General features: G+C 36.1%; 1 protein-coding gene across 3 annotated transcripts in view; it reads right to left on the bottom strand.

Annotated features, from left to right (window-relative positions):
* UBE2H (ubiquitin conjugating enzyme E2 H) overlaps positions 1 to 18,386 on the bottom strand; it is a 100,083-nt gene that overhangs the window by 42,804 nt on the left and 38,893 nt on the right. For 2 of the 3 annotated variants that reach the window (XM_079149812.1, XM_079149813.1), the window contains exon 2: positions 429 to 505. In XM_079149812.1, coding sequence (XP_079005938.1) covers positions 429 to 505 — 77 coding nt within the window. Of the gene's footprint in view, positions 1 to 428; positions 506 to 18,386 lie in introns of those variants that run through there. The other variant, XM_079149814.1, reaches the window with a different exon arrangement.

The raw sequence follows: 18,386 nt of genomic DNA, 5'->3' as shown, positions 1-18,386 counted from the left end.
GACAAAAAACAAACAAACAAACAAAAAAACAATAGCTGGGCACAGTGGCACACGCCTGTAATCCCAGCACTTCCAGAGGCTGAGGCAGGAGGTCCTGCAATTCAGTAAGACCCTGTCTCAAAATCAAGTACAAAAAAGGGCTGGGGGATATGGCTCTGCGTTTAAGCACCATTGGGTTCAATTCCCAAAAACAAAACAAAATGTACTTCTCAGAAACTACTCATGCAGCCACCCAGAATTCACAGCTCATTAGAGAGAAAAGTGTATAAAGTAATTATGATAAGAAATTGATTTTCTCATTGGGTCTATAGTTTAATTGAATTTACTTTTCAAAAACTATGTATGCTACCACTTGTCCTTGATGTTTGTCTTTAAGGAAAAGAGTAAAAAACTGTAAAAGAAGAACACATACCAACACATATACTTACTTCCTTGTGGTCCATAAAACTTCACTACAAATTCATTGAGTCCTCCCAGGATTGTAACCTCATGCTTACTCTCAATGCTAAGGTGGAGGGTAAAGGAAAGTACACAGGCTTTAAATTAGGGAAAAACTACTGATGACATCCTTGGGATGTGCCAGCTCAAGTGTTTCCGAAACTTGATGTGATACTGATACAATACACAACTCTAGTTTAGGAGTCATCTGACTCAAAAAAAAGAATATGAACGAACTCTGGATTCAGAGAGACTGATTGATGTTCAAATCCCAGGACTGTCAATTATTTCGTTAGTGAGCCTAGACAAAATAATGCCTTTTGTTCTCACCCTGAAAATTGGGAAAATAGTATTTCATAGGATTTCTGTGAAGATTAAACACGGAAAATGTGTAAGATTACATTTCCCTATATTTAAATAAAAAATGGGCACTTATAGTATTTTCTCTTTCTGTACCTTCTATTCCCCAATAAGCCCTTAACATAAATTCAGTACTCCCTTTAGTCAAATTCGAATGTCTGGCAAATCACTAAAAATTCTCCTAAACTAGAATTTGCTTGGATCCTAAAATTAAAGATTTCACTAAGGAAAGTTCTTCACAACTTTCTCCTTGGCCTATGGGAATGCTCAAATTAGTTAATGATACAACTCTGCTATAAAGCAAACCAACAAAAAATTTAAAAAATCTTATCTGTTGTATTTATTTTCACCTACTCTTTCCTTTCCTCCCCAAACTCCATCCCCTTTAGATCTGCCTCTAGATTCTGGTGTAGTTCAGGGGTAACTCTTCTAAGTTCTCTTCCTAAAACACTTATCTGGCCCTCAGGCTCTTATCCTTTTACTGACTCAGTTACAGAAAATTAATTAATCCATCTTAGTAGAAGAGAGTGCTACTGATCTAAAACCTGTTCAAAGTCTGATTTGTGGTCTAACTCAACTGTGACACTATGATAGGAATTTTACATGGTATGGTTTTGGAAAATTTTCAAATCTCAATGTAACAATATAAAAGAAAGCCAGAAATGACAGAACTGGTATCATCTTTCTCAACCAGCAGTGCCAACTACATTTTAATTAACACACTAATGTACAAAAGAGATAAATCAAAAATTTTTAAATGATCTCTTAAATAACAGATAAAATGAAATTTTTAAAGGTTTGAAATTAAATATTTTGCTCCCCAAGTCCTTGTCCTACAGGCCACAATACAAACTGCAAGAGATCAGGTATATTTTGGGTAAAGTCCTTGCTTGAGAGCCTTGCGTAGTATCCACAAGAGAATATTTAAATTACATAATTCAGACTGTACCAATTTGGTCTCATACTTTTCTAACTGAATTATTCTAATAACAAGCATACTCAAACAGTATTCACATAGGAAAATTGGAATCATTTTCGCTGATCTAATGACACACAAATAAATGCCTGCTGTGGTGTACTTAATTTTTCCTGACCAAAAAGTCACCCTCTTGACACTCACAAAATATCCCAATGTTAATGCAATATATATTTTTTAAAGAGTACAACATGTTTAAAATGTTTTAAAAGTTTTTAAAAAGCACCTCTGTGTCGTGTGTGTGTGTCTGTGTCTGTCTCGGGGGTGGGGGATCAACTCTAGCTATAAGGTAACAATACAAACAAGAAGCCCTGAAAGAAAATATTTTTCCATGGAAAAGGCCTTCCTAAGAATGAGACCAAGGCCAGAAACCACAAAGGAAAAGATTAGCAGATACAAGCATATACGTATTTAAAACTTTTGTACTATAAAAGACAAAAATGACAAAGGAAAGGCTAGGGAGAAAAAAATATAAAGCATACAACCAAAAAAATGTAGATTTTGCTAGGGGTATAATTCAGAGGTGGAGCATGGGTGTTAGTATGCATGAGGCCCTGGGTTCAATTCTCAGCATAAATAAGAATTTTTAATACAAGGAATTATTATAAAGCAATAGGGAAGGAGAGAACATCCAAAAAAGGTCAAAACAACCAAGAAAAGAAAATCAAAATTAAAAAAAAAAAAAAAAAAAAAAATCAAGGTATAAGAAGTTCAACTCAAGTTATAAAAAGATTTTTTTCATTATAAAATTGATAAAGATTAAGAACTATATAAAACCTAGTGTTCAGTGAAATATCAATTTGTACTTCTGAGGACAACTCTAGCACCATATTCCAAAACTTCAAATATATTTACTCTTTTATTCAAATTTCACTTCTTTGAAGCTAATTTTTTAAATAGCCAGCAGGGCATGTCATATGGTTTCATCTGCTTTGAGAAATTGCTGGCAGCACTGAACCTGTACACAGATATGTCCTATGCCCCTCAGTGCTATCCCTGGGTATGTATTAATAGATATGTACCGCTATGTCCTCCAAAATACATGTTTAAGAAAGTGCACAACACTATTTGTTAAATCTAAATATTACAGACAACTAAGGGTTCATATCAAGAGTAAACAGGAAACTACAGTACAGTTACCCAACGGAATATTACACCACAAATCAACAAAGAGAATGACTTGATACACAAACGTGAAAAAACACAAAAGAGTAGGTATGAGTCCGTTTACACACTTCAATCAAGCTAAATCAATCAGTAGTATTACAAATTAGGACAGTGGTTACTCTGGTAGGGACTGTGAGAATCAGAGCAAGAGACGAGGAGGCTTCTGGGCTATTTATTATGCCTTTGTTCCCTTTACCCCTGAGCTACAAATATGATTTGCATACTTTTTGGATGTATGTTATTCTTTATTTTTTCAGTACCAGAGACTGAACCCAGAGATTCTCTGCCACTGAATTACTTCCCCAGATCTTTTTATTATTTTGAGACAGGGTCTCACTAAATTGTTTAGGGCCCCAGTAAGTTGCTGATGCTGACCCTGAACCTGCAATCCTCCCGCCTCAGCCTCCCAAATCACAGGGATTAGAGGTATGTGCCACCACATCTGGCTTATGTTATTCTTTAGTAAAAGTTAAATGAAAATAACGAATGTTGTCTTGTCTCAAAATAAAAAGGGCTGGGGATGTAGCTCATGTTAAAGCATCCTTAGGTTCAATCCCCAGTACAATTTTTTTAAAATGTGTTTTTAATACACAAATAAATGTTTATAGCAAAACTAAGATTTAAAGATGGAAACAACCTAAATTTCTACCAATAGGAAACTGACTAAATGAATTATAAGTCATCTTACACAGGCTACTAGGATGGTCTTCTAGCACCCCTGGCCTAAGAGAGCTCTACTAATGTTATGTTTCTGCTCAACTGTGGGTTTCTAGAAGTTAAAATAAATATAGTGGCGCAGGTGACGATATCCTAGTCACTAAGCAAAAGTGGCAAAGATAATGAAAGAAAAGAATGAGAATAGGGTAAAAGATCAAATGAGTTTTAAAAAGAACTCAAACTAATTTTATAATATAAAAATCTACAGAAGCAGTGCTCTCCATCAATCAGAAATAATTTGTATGAATGACACTAATCCATAAGCAATTATTCAATCATTTAAAATTATGAGTTATCCTCATGGATGTCACTTCTGGAAAACTAGATATCTTTCCTATCCTTTACCTAAAGAATGCAATAAAACTGGGTTTCTTCCATTTTGTGATTTGTTTAGGCTCTACTTCCACACTTACTTCTACTTGACAAAGATGACTCTCCTTTCTTAAATCATGTTAATTAGAAATCAATGCTCCCTTTTCCCCTTGATCCCCAATACAACCCACATACTAGATACAATACGTCTCTCTTGTGCTACACATGCCCATACAGTCCATTTAATATGAGAAAGCAAACCAAATCAAACTTTTAAAACTTTTACCAACTTGGTAAATGAGACACTGTGCTAAGTTTAGGCTGCCTTGGAATGATACAGACACGAAATCAGACAGGGAAAAAATATTCAGGTTTAGTCAAAAGAATAACACTGCATTAAAAATAAGCCATTCCATCACCACTGAATGACTTGCCACAAGAAATATAAAATTACTTGACTACTGTTACCATGAGTATTTATGGTAGAGGCCACACGTTTCTTTATTCTTCTGCTACAAAATCAAGGGCAAAAAAAAGGCAACGAGAAGCCTGGTTAAAATGACAAAAATAATGATCTGAGATGGGCCAGTCAGGCCAGTAGACTGGTGGAAACTCATTAGAAGATTCCTTCAACGCATTCTCAGTTGTAAAACTTGAAAATATAAGAATTCCTCAGATGCTAGTCTGGTAAAATTTTGCTATATAAGCCATAAATCACATTTTACTTACCTCTGACCTAAGTTATTCACAAAATATTAGTTTTTATCCACTTAGCATTTCACTATCAAGGATTATCACTATTTTCAGCAGAATAGTGATTAACATTCCCAGGAACCCAAGTCCATTTCACTTTTAAAATGCCAGCCACCCACCACCTTATTTCTCCTGAATGGCATTATGATTACACAATGTAAGGGTGAATGCCAAAGTGTCAAGAGAACTGACATTCTTGGCAAAATTTGTCTATCAGAATTTCAGAAGTAATTTTCATATACTTCTGAAAATTTCCAGAAAGGGAACCAAGAGCTAAGCCTATGCCACAGGATTGACATTAACAGGCCAAAGACTCAGATCTCAGACATCATATCCTAAACTTACCAATAATGAGTTTATAAAATAAACTCCAGAGCAGTGTTTTAGGGAAAGACTGGATAAAGGACATGCTTCTGTACAGAGGCAGCAAGCTGTACAGCTTTTTCCTCTCAAGATTCAAACCAGGCTCTTTAGAGTAATCACAAAGGAAAGTTAAAGAAACTGAGCAATCTTTACCACCTAGCTTCCTTGGTAAAAGATGGAAATCTGCTTATCCATTAATAGGCAAACTATCCATTTACATACGAACTATCACAAAAATACTTGGGGGGTTAAGTTTATAAAGAATTCTCTTTTAGAAATATAAACTGAAATATTTCCTATTTAGAATGTATGACATCTAGGGTTTGTTGTGAAAAAATACAGTTTGTGTAGCAGGTATGAGAGGTACTTAAGAAATGGTATCGGCCCCGAGTTCATAATTACTAAACCTGAGTGATGGCTACATGGCAGTTTGCAATAATCATTTTTGTTTGTATTTGGAAATTCTAATAAAAGCTCTAAAAATAATAGTCAGTTATAAACGGAACTCTTTATTGTTTTTTGCAGAGCTGGGGATGGAACCCATGCATGACAGGCAAGCGCTCTACCACTGAGCTACATTCCTAGGCCCAGAACTCTAGCTTTGAATAGGCATTTTCGAAAGTCTGTTACTACAGCTCTCTTAAGAATTCATAAAATGATCCAACATTTTCCTAAGGACAATATTTAATCTGAGGAAGAAAAAGCTAGCAAGTGATCCAAATACTTAACATTGCTGGGCAAGGTGGTGCACACCTGTAATCCCAGCTGCTCAGGAGGCTGAGGCAGTAAGGTCACAAGTTCAAAGTCAGCCTCAGCAACTTATTGAGGCCCTGTATCAAAATAAAAAGGGCTGAGGATGTGGCTCAGGGGTTGAGCACCCGTGGGCTCAAAAAAAAAAAAAAAAAAAGAAAAAAGAAAAAACACCAAAGACTTCATATTGAAAAATACTTTGCCAAAGAAAGTAAAAAACAGTTAACATTCTAAAGGAATAAAATTTTAGGTGGCTGCACAAAAATGTCTATAAAAACTCCAACCACGGCTGGGCATAGTGGTTCACACCTGTAATCCCAGCTACTCAGGAGATTGAGGCATGAGGATTACCAATTCCAGGCCAGCCTGGGCAACTTATTGAAGCCCTACCTCAAAGTACAATTCAGAAAAGGGCTGGGGATGCAGTTCTGTGATAGAGTGCTTGCCTGGCATGCAGGAGGCCCTGAGTTCAATATTCACTACTGGGTTGGGGAAGTGATCCAACCACAGAGAAGGAAGACTAGTATGGCTTTTGTGTACCCATGACAAACAGCCTCTGGACAAAATAACCACCAAAGAAGTGCCTTTGTTTAAATTACAAGTAAAGGAAAGAGTCGTATTTATTAGGAAGGCCTCTAGTTGAAATGAGTTTAAATATAGAAGAGAAGGAGTGTTTAAAGGCTTGTGTTCTTCATATTAGAAGGGGAAACATCTATTTCACAGAAATAGAAATAGAAATAAGCTACTGAAAAAATAAGCAGAGAAAAGAATAAAGGCTTAATAAGGAGTGAGTCTTCTATGAGTAATTAAGTCTAAGTGTGTACCTTATATAAAGCATTAAAACAAAATTTGCTCATTTATCTCTATCTTGAAAGCAATACTACAGTGTCAAGGGTAATCAACACATGAATATATATATATATATACACACACACACACACACACACACACACACACACACACTTTTTTTTTTTTTTTTCAGTGTTGGGGATCGAACCCAGGGCTTTGTGCTTTCAAGTGTTATTATCTTTTAAGCTAAACATTTTGTCTGTTCCCCCCCACCCCAAAACTGTTCTTTTAGCTTTCCACACAAATTAACAGGAACGTAGTATAAGCTGAGCTATGGAGAATGTAGAGTGGATCTATTAAATCCACAAAAGATCAAAAAGGCTTTATTTCTAATCAGAATAGGGTCACTAAATATTTTACACACCTTCCACATACACACCATAAAGCAAACAAAAATGATTTTTTTTTTTTTTTTTTTGGTACTGGGGATTGAACTCAGGGGCACTCAACCACTGAGCCACATCCCTGGCCCTATTTTGTATTTTATTTCAAGACAGGGTCTCACCGAGTTGCTTAGCACCTCGCTTTTGCTGACGATGGCTTTGAACTTGCGATCCTCCTGCCTCAGCCTCCTAAGCCACTGGGATTACAGGAGTGTGCCACCACACCCAGCTCAAATATTCTTAAACAGAGCCTGCCTTCAATAAAATTGAAGTCTAGCATAGGTACACAAGACTTGGTCATTAAGTAGTAAGCAAGAAAGGGTTTGCATAAAAAGCTATCAGAATTTGGAGTAGGAAGAGATTTCCTCTGGTCTGACAGCCCAAGTCAGTTACAGGAAGCAAAAACTTATACAGTACTTTAAGAATGTAATTTGGACACACAGAGGTAGCAGGAGTCATTTAAAACAAAGACAATGTAGGACTGGTCCAGAGATGGCTAACACTGAATTTTTATTTTATGAGTGGACCCCAGAGAGTTCTAACAGAAAGCAGGCCAAGATCAGATTATGAAGCAACCTGAAGCATGGATTTGTCTAGTGAACAGTAGTTCTACACACAGTATAGAGAAGTGTGTTCTACACAGATAAGCCAGATGTGGTGTGCCCAACAGGTAAAAGAGAGGAATAAACAGAGTTAAAGCAAAAGAGCAGAAAAGAAATGTTCAAGACCTCAACAAAGAGAACAGTTACAGGAATGAGGGGAGAGATTAAACGGAGACTTCGCGGGCCTTTGCAATTGACAAGACATGGCACAGCCAGTAGAAAGTTCCAGTGTTGCTATGTCTCACGAGTAATCAAAAAACAGATTTCTTCATGAATCTAATTTCTAAATGTACACAATGCATAGATGTTCCAGCATCACTCAGTGAGGCCTGCCGGACAACTCCATTTACAATCACACTCTTGCAATGTGATATACTACGTATTTTATTTTATATAGTGTATTCCCTATCTCCTAATAGGAGACAAACTCCACAAGGGTAGAGGTTGTCTGTTTTGTTCACGGCTGTATTTCTGGAGCCTGGAAAAGCTCCCAGCAAACAGTAGGTATTCAGTCAATATTTATAAAAAGAACACATGAATGAAGTTGCAAGATGGCCATGGCCTGCTGCTGCCAGTCCGAGATCTGTGTCTAGTTCCAGGCAAGACAGATAGGTGAGGTGATACCATCAATAGCACAATGAAAGAGAGAAGAAACAGGTTTTTATTTTGTTTTTAATAGAAGAATCTTAATTCACTTTTGTATCTGCCAAACGAAGTATAATCAGATAAGCCAAGTGGTGATGTATTATAAACAGTTGGATGACTCAAGACTTAAAAGAAGTCACCTTGTAAATCACTTAACTCTGAACTTGTCTTCTACACTCTAGAAGAGGGGTGGGAGTTGGGGGATGGTTGGGAAAACCTCACTTACAGGATCACTGAAGATTACATGAAACATACTCAGGTATCTGGCCCAGGAGGGCCTCATGCACCCTAGGCAAGTGCTATGCAACTCACCCCTACTCAATTCCTCAATATTTAAAATTGTAAAAGAACACTCAACCTAAATTAACTCCCATGTAATTAAAATTTACTTAAGCAACAAACTTTCATAAAGCAGTATCTAAAAGTTCTATTTTCTTCTATATTTTAATCAGAATACTCAAAAAAAGGAGAAACCTTTCCTCATGCTGGGTTAATATTAATAGTTGATATATTGTACTATAAAATATGATGCCCTTAAGAACTAATCAGGTAGATACTCCTTAAACTGTTATGCTAAAGTTCTTGCATTAAGATGTTCTTAGTTTCTTTTTTTTTTTGCGGTGCTGGGGATTGAACCCAGGGCCTTGTGCTTGCGAGGCGAGCACTCTACCAACTGAGCTATCTCCCCAGCCCTCTCTTTTTTTTAAGATTACTTTTAGTTTCTGTTTTTAACCTTCTTTAGTTAGATTTGTGAGCTGTCAGTGGGCTACTATCTTTTTAAAAATATCTACAAAAAAAAAAAATCTACAGTTAGGCTAGAAAGATTAAACAATCAAATTCATGAAAGTGCATTTAAAATATGCATATATTAGTTGTTGACAGACCTTTATTTTATTCATTTTTTTATGTGGTGCTGAGATTAGATCCCAGTGCCTCACACATGCCAGGCAACTGCTCTACCACTGATTCACAATCCCAGCTCAAAACTGCCTTTTAAAAAAAAAGGGTAAATATATTCTAAGGATGAATCTCCAATGAGTAAAATACATAACTCTTAGCAGGTTTACAACTAAGTAAACTAAGTTCCCTCTGACTAAGAAAGGTAGCACTTATCAAAAATTGTTACTTCAAGAAAATTACCAGGCACAGTGGTACATGCCTGTATTCCCAGTGGCTCAGGAGGCTGAGGTAGGAGAATCACAAGTTCAAAGTCAGTCTCAGGAACTTAGTGAGGACCTAAGCAATTTAGCAAAACCCTGGGTCAAATTAAAAAAAAAAAAAAAAAAAAAAAGGGCTGGGAATGTGGTTCAGTAGTTAAGCGCCCCTGAATGCAATCCCTGATACAAAAAAACAAAACCAAACCAAAAAAATACATGGTAAGTACGCATTGTTCAAAAGCAAAAAAATTTGACACCTTACTATAATATCTTAAAGACATCACTGTATAATGAGAAGCATGTATTTTTAGAATTTTACATAGTCAAAACATTTGAATAGGTTTGCCATGGTACGGATATGGTTTATGTGGGCCTGTCCTATTTTTGTGTTGGAAACCTGGTTAAGAGGTAGAGCCTACTGGGAAGTCACTGAGAGCGATACTATTGGAAGAGATTAAGACAGTTTCAGTAGGACCCTGAATTAGTTCTGGAGAGAGCGTTGCTATAAAAAGGTCAAACCTGGCCCCTGGCCTCACTCTGGCTTTGTCTGGCCAAAAGAACTCTCTTCTGCCATGGTGCCACCAACGATTAGGCCCTTACCAGAGGATGAACCAATATGCCTGCCCAATCTGGAACCTTCAGCATCCCAAACTGTGTGCTACATAAACCTCTTCTCTTTATAAAAATAACCCAGCATTAGGTATTTTGTTATAGTAACAAAATTACAAACAAAATACAAACTAGCACAAGACAGGAGTGAAGTTAAATAGCAAGCATGTTTATTACCTCCCAGCAGACTATAAATCATTCTAGCCTTCAGAGAGATTGTTAATAAAAAGCTCAAGTTTTTCACTTCATTTAGACCTTTTATATCAGAAACCTAAGTAAACACTGGCAAGATTCAAGAAAACGTTATTTTTAAAAGTGGAAAAAAATCAACACTATAACTTAGCTTTCTCCTGAATGTATTATTTTGTTTAGACTTTCAAATAATAAAGTGAAAATTCCAAAAAGAAAAATTGGAAGTTACAGAAAATAATTTTTAAAACAAGTTTTAGAATTTTATTAGATATATGAGAAAACTCATCTCTGCCCTCATTCCCAATAAAATATATCTAAAAGTAGATTTATAAATACCCAAATGACCCAGTTGCACAAAAGCAGATGGAGAGAGAAAGGTACAGGGAAATAGGGAACAATGATGTCATCTTGAGATGAACAGGCTATACATTCTAAACAGAAATAAGGTTTATATTTTCAAAGAAATACAAATCCCTTAAAAAGACTTAGAAGCCAGAAGGCTATCCATAAAATACAAATAACTCCTTAACAAACTTCACTACTTTGCAATTTTATAACAGTACATTTTGTTTACTTCTAACTGAAAATCACACATTTATGTAATACATAAATGTACATAAATTAGCAGAATACCAGTTCAGCAGTGTATTACTCTTAAATAATTTACAAAAGGTTAATCCTAAATTTACTTTCACAATTTGGTTTCCTTGATATAACTGGATTCTAGGTGAAACTGCAAGCATATTAAAAACCCATCATCTTGGGCTGGGGTATATAGCTCAGTGGTAGAGCACCTGCCTGGCATGTGCAAGGCCCTGGGTTGGATCCACATCATCACAAAAGCAGTAACAAAAAACCATCTGTGGAACAGTGGCACAACCCTGTAAACCCAGCAAGCCAAGAGAAGGTAGAAGGATACCAATTTGAAGCCAGCCTGAACAACCTAGCAAGAGGCTGTCTCATAACACAATCAGTGCTTGCCTAGCATATGTGAGCCCCTGGGCTTAACCTCCAGTATAGCAGTCAGGGGATACCTTAAAAGCATCATTTTCCCAAGGCACTGCTGTTTTCTTTTTATTTTTTATGGGGGGGGGGGGGGTATGTACTGGGAATGAGCCAGGGTGCTTAACCACTGAGCCACATCCCCAGCCCTTTTTTTTTTCCTTAATTTTTATTAGAGACAGGGTCTTACTGAGTTTGAATTCATGATCCTCCTGAGCTGCTGGGATCACAAGCATATACCATCACACCTGGCTCTCTTCTTTTTTTGCAGTGCTGGGGGACTAAATACAGGTACCTAAATTGTCAAGTTGGCCTTACATTTGTGATGCTCCTGCCTCAGCCTCCCTAGTACCTGGGAGCACATGCCACCACATGTGGCACAATGATTATTTTCTTAAGTATGATAATAGCATTATGGTTATTAATATTCATATTTTTAAGAGAATTATTAATATATTAGGCAGTAAATGACAATGTGTGGGATTTGCCCCAAATACTTGAGAAGAAAAGGATGTATGAGGAAAAAACTGGTAACTATGAAATGTTAATCGGGTGATAGGAATTCATTATACTACTCTCTAATTTTATGTATGTTTGAAAATTTTCACAACAAATAGATTTTGCTTTTGTTTCATTTCTAATTCCCTTTTCCCACTTTTTTTTCCATAAGACTGTACGTATCTGACTACATCCTACTTCTATAGAAAGATGACACTGTTAAAGAACTATCAGTTAGTCAAGAATCCAGTTTAAAATCAACAAACTTAGAATATAACTTTGAACTGTAGCAGAAAAATATAGGCCTGCAAGATTAAGACAAAAGACATCAATAATTCACAATGCAGATCCAAACAAATGACCTAGGAAAATTATTTTTTAAAACTTTTCTGAATCTAAAAAGAATAAAAAAACATTTAAAAAAAACTTTTCTGAAATATTTTAGAAGGCAGGACCTCAAGAAGTATACTTGATTAAATGTACTTGATTAAACATTTAGTTTTCCTTTCCTGATCTCAGAGGATTATAAAAATTAGTTCTTAGACAACAAAAGTCTTTCCTGCTTAACTGCATTTAGCTAGGGTTGTCACAGCCCCTAGAACCTGTCAGATAGGAGCCGCGGTAGACAGGAGACATATGTGGAGCTCTAGACCTGTGAATCTTCAGTGTGGAGGTAGATGAAATCATTCTGCATGAGAGAAGCCAGCAGAGACAGAGAGAACCCTGTCATTCCAAAATCCTACTATATCTAATCACAGGAGGCTGGTAAGGTAGAAGACAACAAGGGCAAAGGAATTCCACTTTTAAGAATGACATTTAACCTTGCAAACTTCCAAGTCATAGGCGACGTTCAATTTCCCCATAAATGATACTGAAACATGCAAATAATTGGTGGCCCTCTGCAAAATTCTAATGGAAACATGTTGTAAACATCCCACTTCTCCTTTAGGGCCGCGTGCTCTTTGCTGCACCACCCACAGTGCTTAGAACAAAGCTCATCACAAAACTGCTTCTCAATATTAACTAAGCTAAACTTAATACAGCTTGATGGAATATCTTTGCAGTGCATTTGGTATTCATATTTCCAATGTTGTTCTCCGAAAAAATTTTTTAAAGAACCTTACTTAAAAAAAAAAAAAAAAAAACTTTATCATGTGGTGCTGAGGATCTAACCCAATGCCTCACGTGGTAGGCAAGTGCTCTACCACTGAGCCCCAGCCCCATTACTTTTTTTCATTTTAAATTACCACCCAGAAGACTATACATCACTTTTGCCTTAGGAGACAGACAAGTTTTTATGATAACACCAGACACAAACTGCAATGCCAGTTCTATCAATGAGGACAGAATTAAGCAAGTGTTCAAAAATCCCCACTCATAGACAGTCAAATCAACACATATGTGAATCATTCACAGTAAGCAGAGGCATTTTATAAGGAAATATTTTCTTTGGCTTTCTTCATGATGACATATATAGTACATGACATTTACAAAGTGATGGATAAGAATTAACAAATATCAAGCATGGTACCTAGTTAGCAGATTAGGATTATCAAAGTGTAAACAATGGATCTCAGAAAATAAGCAGAAAGGCATCTTAGATATGCTATAATCCTCTTCCTCTTATAGGACATTCAACATACCCCGAAGTGATGAACTACCCTGAAGTGATGAACTATGTAGTAAAAGACCCATGTCCCCAACCCAGACCGTGGCTCTTCTTTCACTTCCCAAGACTGGCCAAATTACTAGTTTGGATCTTTAGAGAGCAACAATTTTCCAAACTATATTAAATTTTATTATTTAAATCATCTCAAGGAAGATTTCTTAAAATAACCTCTTCAAAATTCAAATACAAATGCCTGTAAGTCCATAGAAAAAGGAAAAGATAGTACACATGCACATAAAATTACTTTTCCTTTATAAACAGGTTAGAAATCCCTGCTCTGAAGCTCTGATCACAAGGACTCATCTTTTTTCCAGAACATGAATAGCTGATACCTGCTATTCTCTTTAATACTATTTCCATGTTCACTAAGCATAGCAGGTATCAAATATTAAGTGGCAGTAATTACAACTCAACTTTGATTTCATAAAAATTAAGAGTGCAGAGAACACAGACTTAAGTCTTTTTAAAGCATTGCATGCAACAAATGGATAACAGATTCAAGATCACTATCAAGATTTTATACTGAAGAAAGCAAAACTATATGAATACACTAGATAGAACACTAAATAAAATCTACATTTGATTTATCAAGTAAAAAAGAAATATATGTTCCAAAACAATAGATTTGTTGAAACGGAATTCAACTGGATTCAATTTCTATTGCCCATTTGGAAGACTTTTGAGAGGCAGTAAGCAATGGTCTGTTGGAAGTTAATAAAGGTCTGGATAAATAGATTTTAAAAAGCATCAGAAAGTAATATGAAGTGATATGGAAAATAGCTTCTGTATTGAAGTTCTGCTTAAAATCTAAATGAAAGATTAGTTGATAGGCAAAATACCCTATTTGATAATATGTTCAAATAGATATAAGAAGCTGCCTTATTTATTCATTTATTTATTTATTTTTAATGATTGTATTACAGTTCTGGGTTCAGGTAACCCTTATTTTACTTTTTCTCATTTATTGTCTTTATGAGTCATTAGAAGAACTGGGATGAAAAATTACAACAGAAGCTATAATGTTACTTTAATTTAAAAGTCCATAGAGAAAATAGCAAATAAAATGGGGGAAAATTTTTTTTATCTTAATTTTTGTGGTGCTGGGGATCAAACCCAGGGCCTCACACATGCAAGGTAAGCGTTCTAACACTGAGCTACATCCTCAGTCTAGAAATGAAATTTTTAAATGGAAAGACACTACTTTTAAAGAAACACATATTAATATAAGAAAATCATTCCAGTATAAGTAAATGAGCAGAAAACCCTGGAAAGTCAAGAGCAGAGAGGTGAAAGAAGACTGTAACAAGGTGTGCCATGTGACACAACAAGGATGACAGAGCTATTTTCAGTTTAATAGAAGTAACAGGTATACAGCTCAAGAGGAAGCTGGCTTGCCCCACTACTAAGACTGCTAGCTCAAGCCCAGCAGAAATGATTAACAGAGTAAGAAATTCATTGTCAGGTCCAATGAAGAGATAGGAAAGTGATAAATAAGTTTTATGAAGCTAACCTAATAATTAGGAGTAAACAGAAGCAGGAGAATTAAATATGCACAAACACAAGCGAATAAAGGCTAGATTGTCAGGAGGTACAGGAAGTAAATTAAAAATCAAGTTTCTCACATGGAGTATTTCCGGAATAACTGGACAGTGTGGAAAAAAAATCAGTTATTTATCAAAACAGGAGTAAACAAACCTATACATATACACAAGGATGGGTGTATATATAGTAAGAAAATTTGGCATTGAAAAGGTGACAAAACTATTGGATTTCTCTCTCTCGTGTTTGTACCACAGGGACAAGTAGAACTGATAGGCTCAGGTGCTACCGAGTTGGTGCTGCAGATCAGGACAGAGCACAGTGGGCAGTCCCCTTTGAAAGACACATTTCAATAGAACAAAATAACCACATCAGATCCAGTGCTGAGTTTCAGGCCTCTTCTTATTGTGTGGGGAGTAAGCAGACTTCTCATCCCCTTATCCTGAAGTCCCACTATCCAGACACTATCACTGCCAACATATTTTACATAGAAATGTTCACATATGCACATGTTCATGGCATCACAGACCAGGTGTAAAATGTTCTGCAAATACCTTTGTCGATGCAATCCAACAACAGGATATCTATGAGTACAAAGAGACTTAAGATCCCCATGTCTTATGATATCTGCAATAATATCAATATACCACAATTTAAGCATCCATTAGTGAATAGGCTGATTGTCAGACATACCCCCATTACAATGTTACAAAGAACAGCCCAGAACATCTCTCTTGGTACACTTTTTCAAGTATCTGCAATTTCTAGAAGTTCAAGTTCTGATTCAAAAGGACACATACCCAGTTTTGATATCTAGAGCATAAATATTCTCCAGAAAGGGTGTTTGTGTCTAGCTAATTTCTAACTACCATCATATATGAACAGAACTTTTTCCTCTTACTCTCACCAATACTGGTGTTAAAGTTTTTGAAGTGAAACAAAGTTCATCTTGAAACACTACCCTCATTGCCACCTGCACATCAAATTGCCCAGTGCCCTTTCTCTCCCATGCTGTTCACCAGTCCAACAGCAGCACTGGTGAGGTCACCCCAGGGAAAGGCAAGACACATGCCTTTCACACGATCCACTCTACTGTCCTTCCCTAACACAACACTACATGTGATCAGGATTAATGTAGAAAAACACACTGAGAGATAAAGTACCTTTCATCAACTCTCTCAAAGACTAACCAATTAAATCTCAAAGTAACCCACAAGATAGGTTAACTCTAGAACCTGGACAGCAAAAGCTTAAAAATAAGAATTAATTTAACATGGCATCACATAGTCTAATCAAATGACAAGTAGTAACTCATCTACTTTTCTAAATACTGAAAAGTACTTTTACATCTAAACCTATGCCCCAAATAGGATGTTAGGTGAGTTTATCTCTTTGGTGGATCTGACATTTTAAATAACTCCTTACTCCAAACTACTTTTGCTATTATACCACACAAAAAATAATCAGCTTTCACAAAAGAATTACACAGATTTAATTTCTTCACTGGGTGTAGTGTCATGAGCCTATAGTCCAAACTTACCTGAAGACCAAGGCAGGAAAATGGCTTAAACCTGGAAGTTCAAGGACAGAGCAAGATCCCATCCCAAAACATAACAAAAACCATAGTCAACATTTTATAGAAGCATATGATGTTACTCTCCAATTTACTAAAAGCCAATTTATCTTTGACACTTAAAATAACTGAGAGATTTCACAGAAGATAACTGAAACATATGGAAGATAATTCAATATACTTTTATCTAAATAACATCCTGATATACTATTTGATTTTCTAGTTTCAAATATCCAATGACTTTGTCATGACAGAATGTATTTTTCTCACCTCCATATTCTATCCATGGAACAGTTATGTATCAGTTGTTAAATTCATATACAGAGATTACATTATGACCATAAAAACATTATTCAATTCTAAGCCTTATAGTTTATGACTAAATTTTTTTCAGCTTTTTCACAAGGAACTAATTACTACTTTAAAAAAAAAAAATTAAGCTAAAAAGAAGCCAATATACTTATCTTTAATTTTGCCCCCTCTCAACTGACAGAACTGTCTCAACATGGTTAAACGAATCAAGGTAAGTATTTGTATCTGACTGTTTTCCCAACAAATTTACCTTTTTCACTTCTTTGGTTTTGATCAAGCAATATGCATTCCCTGGGCATACACTAGCTGGATAGCAAAGGAAGGTGACCCATAAATATGCTACTTTACAGTAGAAGCCACACAAGGATCAATATCTGATTCCAATCCACCAAAGGGTAATTAAGAATTCATTTCACTAGTCAGAAGGAACCACTAACATCACTTTAAAATAAACTGAATGTATACAACAGCAGCATTATCTGAACTGTAAAAACCAGGACTAAAGAGTCATTTGTTGGAGACTGACAGAAGACAGCAACTCCTAATACCAAACTACCTTTCTATCACTCAGTTTCACTGAGTCACTCAGTGACAGAGTTCCCTTCTCCAAAGGAAAAGGGCTCTTTTCTAAAAAATTAAGGTTTCATAATAAAGTAAGTCCTGAATCCTAATGATCAGAGAATGGCTTACAAGTCTGAATCTCGACTTAATAATTTACTTGCCATATGGTCTTGGGCAGGTCACTTAACCTCTCTGTGCCTTGGTGTCCTCAATGTACAAAGGGAGTAACAGTAACTATATCAGAGGATTAAGGAAAGGGTCAGTGTTCACTCTATTATCACTACTCCTCAGATTTAACAAGTACATCTATTAGTCTCCTCGACCTTAGTTTCTAACTTACGAAGCTGCAATTACATCTTTTAATTGTGAGAAAAGTTAATACATCTTCAACTTTTTACCTTTAATTTGGTTAGGTCATTATATTGATGTTATTAGCACTTGCTAGTGAGGAGATTAATGTATAACTTGTCCCAAAGATGGCCCAATTTCCTGCTAGTACAGTCTCTTTAACTCTTTAAATTGCTACTTTCCTTTTCAGTCACAACAGCAAGTCCTTTTAACACTCAAAGTGCACTGAGCACCATTTTAAGTCTTTTGTACTGAATCATAACCCTTGCAACAGCTTAGGAGGTAAGTTGTTATTACAAAGACAGGTTAAGGAGCCAGTGAGCTGTGGAGCTAGTGTAAGAACTCAGGTAGTCTAGTTCAAGTATGGGCCCTATCTCATCCTATGCTTTCTCTTTCTACAAAGCTTCTTATCACAGCTTTTAAAGAGAAGGGTAGCATACTCAGATTGGTTCTGACTACGAAGATCAACTCTAGCCAGACTGCAGAGTACCACGGGGTGGAAGAGAAGCCAGTGGGGGCTTGATGCACAGACAGGTAATAACTGACAGGCAGGACTTGAAAGGAAGTCACATTGCAATGAGTTTTCTAAGAACTGAAAGAACTTGATGACT

This window comes from Sciurus vulgaris, assembly GCF_902686455.1.
Source record: "Sciurus vulgaris genome assembly, chromosome: 8".
Lineage (NCBI taxonomy): Eukaryota > Metazoa > Chordata > Mammalia > Rodentia > Sciuridae > Sciurus > Sciurus vulgaris.
The sequence above is the reverse complement of the archived record's forward strand: the minus strand, read 5'-3'. Positions and strand labels throughout refer to the sequence as shown.